Raw genomic sequence first — 6,678 nt, forward strand, 5'->3', positions numbered from 1 at the left:
GTCACCTGAATATATGTCCAAAAGGCAACAAGCAAGTTTAGTGAAAAATTAGATATGTGGTCAGTAGCACGTAAGTTTTTGGCAGTTGGAGGCTTTCAATGTCATCATTAATGTTCTATATTGATTATTGGTCGTACGTTGTGTGTTAGAGAAACTAAATAATTTAGTGAAAAATCAAATATGTTCCGCATTTCTGCATCACCACCTGCCATATGCATAAAAAAATGTAGCAATTTGAGAGCCGGCCTTATCTCCTGAGGTGGTACTGATATATATATATATATATATATATATATATATATATATATATATATATATATAGTTGAATCGGACCAAAAAGAAAAGGTAATGTACCATCGACTGACTTGTAAGCCGGTTGTTGATCTGCCATTGTCAAGATTAATTATATTGTGCAATGCAAATGATGATAAATATATAGTCTCTGGTTGGATACATACATAATATATTGAGTTATTGTGTGCTAGACCACCTCCGATCACGATGCACGATATACACTTCGAGTTGGTTTAGCTGCTGGCCATTTTTCGAACCGACAACTAGCTAGTGTCCAGGTTTGACCAATTCTTTTCGCGAGAGCGACCACATGTGAGCTAAAACTCAAGGAACATGTTAGCTCCACACTCTAGCAACTACATTGCATACAAAAAAAGAAACGGATAACAATATATGTCAGTGTCGTCGTCCATATGTTCTCTGTGTTTTCAGGTCAAGATATTCATAATAAGGTGCATCTTACCGAGGATCAAGCCAGGTGACAGGAATTAAGAAAACCCTAATGCACCATTGACTTAAGCGAGCCGTTGATCTGCCGGTGTCAAGGTATCACAAATAAATGAATCTCATGTATATTCTTCGGCAATCTGGGGAACGATGAGTTCATGCGCATCAGATGTTAAATGGCATGTCGGCAAGAGGTCGAAAGACTCTATATAAACTAGCAACAATTCTACAGGAGGAACATGGCAGGAGGATTGATTGGCAGTCACTATCTTTAGGTGCATTCATCTTTGCAAGAATTTGACCTACATATATATGGTTATATATCTAATAAGTCCATTGTCCTTGTGAGGTGGCCAGTTACAGTTGATCACTCCCATGAGCATGATTATCCTAGCTCCCAAGTCACAACACACCTTGATACACTAATCTGGTAGACTGATGGCGGCGTAGAGGCTGCGATACTGTATATACTGCCGTATATTAAGTAATAAATTACTTTTGGAGATACGGTACAGATGCATGCGTGTAGATACACAATCTTTTTCCCAGGGTAGTGGCTGGTGATCACATGCACGGAGATGCAGCCGATATTTTTATTAAAAGCAGCAAATCAAAGTCAAATGATGTCGAAGGTTGCGTACGTGTCAGCATGTGCCTTCCCAGCTGACTCCTAATTAATTTGCATATATGTTAATTAGTTCTGGATTTGCCTTTTTAGTCAAAGTCCTGAATATTCTCTTTTCTTAGTAAGAGTAACGAGCTAGTCAACATACTAAGATAATTGTCCATAGTTGGTTTGGCTCAGTTGAAACAGAACCAAACAGTACATCATGCAGTCGATCGCCTCCACACAAAGGAGAGAAAACTAACGGCAAAGGGGAAAATCATTTCTAAGTTGACATTTTATAGTGAAATCATGAATAAATATATGGTGTTGCCGGAAAAGAAGACAGCATAGATAGGGGAAACTGAATATGAAAGCATCTAATTTTTTTTGAGACAAAAGCATCTAATCAAAACACTGCCGCAGTATAACAAAATGCAGACATTTACGTATATGTTTATATTTAGATGCATATCAAATTCTATGAATCTAGAAAAGCTAAAACGATTAATAATTTGGGACGGAGGGAGCAGTTACTAAACAATTAAAAAATTACGGTCCGTAGTTCAAAATTATTTAATTATAACTAAGATGTTCCTCTTCTTCTATCTCCATCTCTTCTCTCCTCGACTCCATACATGCAGGTTAGGTGCCCTGCCCGGGCGCCCACCTCTTAGGTTTTCTGTGACTCGTCCACAACCAAAACGGTAAGCAAAATACTCGCCCCTCGCCCCGCACTAACCAGGTATTCCCAGGCCACCACATCCTTTGTTTTCCTGCCAGCGCCATCCTCCACCAACCATGGTTATAGCTTCTCGCTCACCACCCTACCTACTGTTCATCTCTCTAGTGGCTCACCAGTGATCAAGAAACCCTTTGTCTCTGTAGCCCCGTAGCCAACTCATCACCAACACCGTCGACCAGGGAAGGTAGTAGGGTGGTCAAAGGGAGACATATATATATATATATATATACATATATATATGTTACCCCCTAATTTTTTTATTAAGTCCACTGTTGCCACTTTTTATTTAGATGTTAAGAAGGTAAATTAAAAAAAGGCATTATTTTGCTCCCTTTATCATTAAAGTCTTGATCTTGTTGGCTCCCTTGATTGAAATTTTTTGGCTCTGACTCTGCCATCGACTAAAATTGGTAAAAAAAAAATTATGCACTAGCACAACAGTTTATTTTCTGTTGCTTATATATTCGTTGAATCTAAAGCACAAATTATATGAGTTACCAAGATTCAGATCTTGTAGCCTTACCATGCTTATGCATGTCACAATCTTTTTCTTTTTTTAAAAAAAGTCAGCAAATTATTTTTACATTCACATTAGCGAAAACCGAGATTATATTACAAGGGAGGTGGATTATATTCGACGGAAGTCGATTACAAACCGAAACCAGAAATCCTCTGCACAATGCACACAAATGTACAAACAGAATGTACTGTATGTGCCGGCACCTGATCTCGATCACGTACTTCTACATACATGATCGACGTACGTGACAAAGTCGACTGAGGTGGCTAGCTAGCTAAGTTATGGTGCGGCCGCCGTCGACGCAGATGACTTGGCCGGTCATGTAGGACGCCGCCGGCATGCAGAGGAAGGCCACCATGGACGCCACCTCCTCCGGCTCGCCGATCCTCCCCATGGGCAGCCGCGCCATCTCCTTCTTCACCAGCTCCGGGTCTATCGTCTTCTGCTCAGTAGTCCATCAGTTAATCGAGATTAGTTATTAGTTTAATGAAAGTTCTTGTGAGAAGATGATGATCAACTGTCTTCTATCAGCTGATTGAGGTTATGTAATAAGCTTACATCACTGCTGATGTCAGTCCTGACTCCGCCCGGCGCGACGCAGTTGACGCGGATGCCGTCGCGGGCCCACTCGGCGGCGAGGCTCCTGGTGAGCTGGTTCATGGCGCCCTTGGACATGGAGTAGACGGCGAGCGCCGGGAGCCCGACGAGGCCGGCGATAGAGGAGATGTGGACCACGCTGCCGCCGCCGCCGCCGGCGAGGAGGAGCGGGTGCGCGAGCTGGCTGAGGTGGAAGCACGACTCGAGGTTGGTGGCCATGACCCGCGCGTAGTCCTCGCCGGTGCACTCCGCCGCCGCCTTGAACAGAGACTGCCCCGCGTTATTCACGAGGATGTCGAGCCTGCCGCCGAAGGCGGCCCTGGCGGTGGCCACGAGGTCCTCGCGGTCGGCGCGTGCGGAGACGTCGCAGACGGAGACGGTGACGGCGAGCCCCTTCTCCTCCCACCGACGGCGGCACGCCTCCAGCTCCGCGGCGCTGCGGGCGCACGTGTGCACCCGCGCGCCGAACCCCGCCAGCTCCTCCACGATCGCGTGCCCGATGCCCCTACTGCCGCCGGTGACGAGCGCCGTTGCTCCGGCGAGGCTCCACCGCTCCGCCCTGCTCCTTCCGGCAGCCACCATCTTCTTCCTCGATCTACCTGCTTCTCGACTTGTATATATATGTATATATATTACTGATTGATGGAAATGTGATCGATGGATGTAGAGTGCAAATGAGATGGATGAGATGCTACTTCACATCCATGCACTGTCTATTTATAGTGATCTGATCATCTGAGCAGATAGCACCTCCATCTCCATTGAATAAAATAGTATAAGACCATGTATGTTCATCTGACCGCCGGATTTGGACAGATACAGCGCACAAGAAGACGGCTACCTGCTGCCGACCGGCCAACCACTGCGTGCAGCTTTATTCCAAGCTATGTTAGTCTAGACGGTAACGCTAAACAGTCGGTAGTCAGTCTGTTACAGTAGTTGCTATTTAAACAGTTATTAAACAGGATAAACGGCTGAGTAAACAGACACAATTAGTCACTATGTACACGGGCTAAACAGCCGTGTAGGCAAACAATGATTCCAAGCATCCGGCCAAGACAACATACCGGTGATCCGGAGAACAAAATACTAAATTTATTTGTAAGTGTCACTGCTCAAACTAATTAAAGTGTCACTGTCTAAGTACATGTGACTACAGAAAAAGATAAAAAGGACTCATTTTGCAAGACAGAACGATATTCATGCATGCCTATGCATACACATTAACTCATTCCAGAGTCTTCTTTCTCTTATCATGGAGTATATAAGACAAGATACCGTTCATGTTGCTAAATAACTTTAAGTCTCAATTGCATTAATTTTTTTCTCTTTTCCTTCTTTAGATTATCCACCATTTTCGTATTTTGTTTAACCTTATGTGAATCACTACTTGTCACTTTAAGTGTTCTATATACTGATATATTTTTATATATTACATAGTCAATCTATTATATAAATAAGGGAGTATTAAAAGAAACCATCATATTCGCTAAAAAGAGTCTACAAATTCCCACGTTAATCTAAAAAGGAGAAGAATTTGCACCGTTAGATTTTATGAAGATCTAACTATCTAGGCTAACTCAAAGAGTACATATCAAATACGATTAATAAATAGCTAATTTAAAAATTTAAAAATTAAGAAAAACTAGGATATGATCAAAGGGTCCATGCTAAATAGGATTAGTAAATAGCTAAATTTGAAATTGCAAAAATAAAAAAAATTCAGTTAAATTACAAAAAGAAAACAAAGGTGAATAGTTCAGTCTAATTAATTATATGCTATACTTTCCACCGCAACACCAGGAAATTAAGGGTTTCGGCATGGGAGGTTACGCGAGAGACACAATACTAAGCCGAGGGACATTGGTAAGTTGAAGCAAGGGGTTTGATGCTGTTAGCCTAAGCAAGTGTTAAAAAAGCCACCATATTTTCGAGAGGGGCTAGAAATTCCCACGTTAATATAAAAAAGAGAAGGATTTACACCGTTGGATTTTATGAAAATCTAACGATCTAGACTAACTCAAAGAGTTCATATCAAATACGAGTAATAAATATTTAATTTCGGAATTAAAAAGTTAAGAAAATTAGGAATTGATCAAAGACTTCTTCCCGAATACGATTAGTAAATAGCAAAATTCGAAATAAAAAAATAAGAAAAAAAATTAGAACTTGATCAAAGAGTCCTCGCCGAATACGATTAGTAGATAGTTAAATTTAAAATTAAAAAATAACGAAATTAGGACTTGATCAAAGAGTCCATGTTGAATGCAATTAGTAAATAACTAAATTCGAAATTAAACAAATAAGAAAATTAGCACTTGATAGAAGAGTACATGTTGAATGCCATTAGTAAATAACTAAATTCAGAATTAAACACATAAGGAAATCAACAGTTGATCAAATAATAATAAATTGATAGTTTGATTTCTATTGAGTTTGGGAATCAAAATTCGTTATACATATGTAAATAGCTCATGCGGAATAAAATTATTTAAGCTATATTCAGAAATACGGCTTGAGAAATTGCGACACTAATAATAAAGTGATAGACAATATTAAATTTTATGACAATCTAATGGTTTAAATTAAACCAAAGAGTTTGTTGAATAAAATTACAAAGGAGAAGGCGAAACCTTGCTAGCTTGCAACAGTGAATATGTACACCTAGTTTATGGTACGTGTTGGGAAAAAGATGCATCAATTGTAAGATATTATGGGAGCATGCATGCATAGGGCTTTAGGTATTGAAAATTGGAGAACAAAGTTAAGAAAGAAGATTATTTGTTTCTACTTATACATTGAACTACTCATCTAGGTCTTCTAAAAAACATGAGGGTAATTTATATACCCAATGATGAAAGCTCTCAGGGAAAAAAGTACACCACCAGTCAATATTTTTTAAATAAGATTATATTCTTGGAAAAAAATAATTAATGTAATATAAACATGAGGCATTAGAAAAATAGAAAAAATATGTTTAGTGTTCCAAATAAATACTCGATAAAATATGATAGATGAGAAAAGGCATAAAATAGTTTAGGCCATCTAGAAAAATAATTATAATGATATTATTCGAAAAAAATTATAGAATGAAAAAACTAGCTATCCACGCTATTTGCGCGGGGCACCTTGCTAGTTTTCATTATATGAATGTTTGCACTGCTTGAAAGAGAAAGTGTGCCCAAATTTGACTAACGTCTATTAAATTCAAAGAGTGCAACACATTGCTTCCAACCATAGCAATAGGAAAAAAGCACTGTTATGTATAGAAAATGTATAGACATGTCAAGGAGTTGACTTAATTTGTTCATGCGTTGAGCTGCTAATGTCAAAATCCTGAATACATATAATGCATAATCACCAAAAATAAAAAGGTTAGGAATTAACATACTTGCTTAATAATAAATATGCAAGCTGGACATGAACTTCAAGGAAGTAGTAAGCGAAACTGTGTGCACTCTTCCATGTTTG

The 6,678-nt window shown here is 39.5% G+C and overlaps 1 protein-coding gene across 8 annotated transcripts; it reads right to left on the minus strand.

Moving 5' to 3' along the window:
* Positions 1–2,666: 2,666 nt before the first annotated feature.
* On the minus strand, positions 2,667–6,350 carry LOC112903195 (tropinone reductase homolog At5g06060-like). 8 transcript variants are annotated; one of them, XM_025972420.1, is made up of 3 exons: positions 6,336–6,350; positions 3,169–3,759; positions 2,667–3,052 (listed from the first exon to the last, which is right to left on the minus strand). In XM_025972420.1, exons 1-3 carry the CDS (start codon positions 6,348–6,350, stop codon positions 2,885–2,887), a joined length of 774 nt encoding a protein of 257 aa, XP_025828205.1. In that variant the 3' UTR covers positions 2,667–2,884. The 8 variants fall into 8 exon arrangements, with proteins under 8 accessions (XP_025828205.1, XP_025828206.1, XP_025828203.1 ...); XM_025972421.1 differs by lacking the exon at positions 6,336–6,350 and having other exon boundaries at positions 2,667–3,042; positions 3,174–3,789; XM_025972418.1 differs by lacking the exon at positions 6,336–6,350 and having other exon boundaries at positions 2,667–3,049; positions 3,169–3,789.
* Positions 6,351–6,678: the final 328 nt, after the last annotated feature.

This window comes from Panicum hallii, chromosome 8, assembly GCF_002211085.1.
Source record: "Panicum hallii strain FIL2 chromosome 8, PHallii_v3.1, whole genome shotgun sequence".
Lineage (NCBI taxonomy): Eukaryota > Viridiplantae > Streptophyta > Magnoliopsida > Poales > Poaceae > Panicum > Panicum hallii.

Excerpts from the sequence above, each read along its gene's own strand:
- LOC112903195 (XM_025972413.1), bottom strand. The coding sequence starts at position 3,789 with ATGGTGGCTGCCGGAAGGAGCAGGGCGGAGCGGTGGAGCCTCGCCGGA. Across the intron at positions 3,043-3,128 it reads CAATCAGCTGATAGAAGACA|ACCCGGAGCTGGTGAAGAAG; the intron begins GTTGATCATCAT and ends AGAAGACGATAG.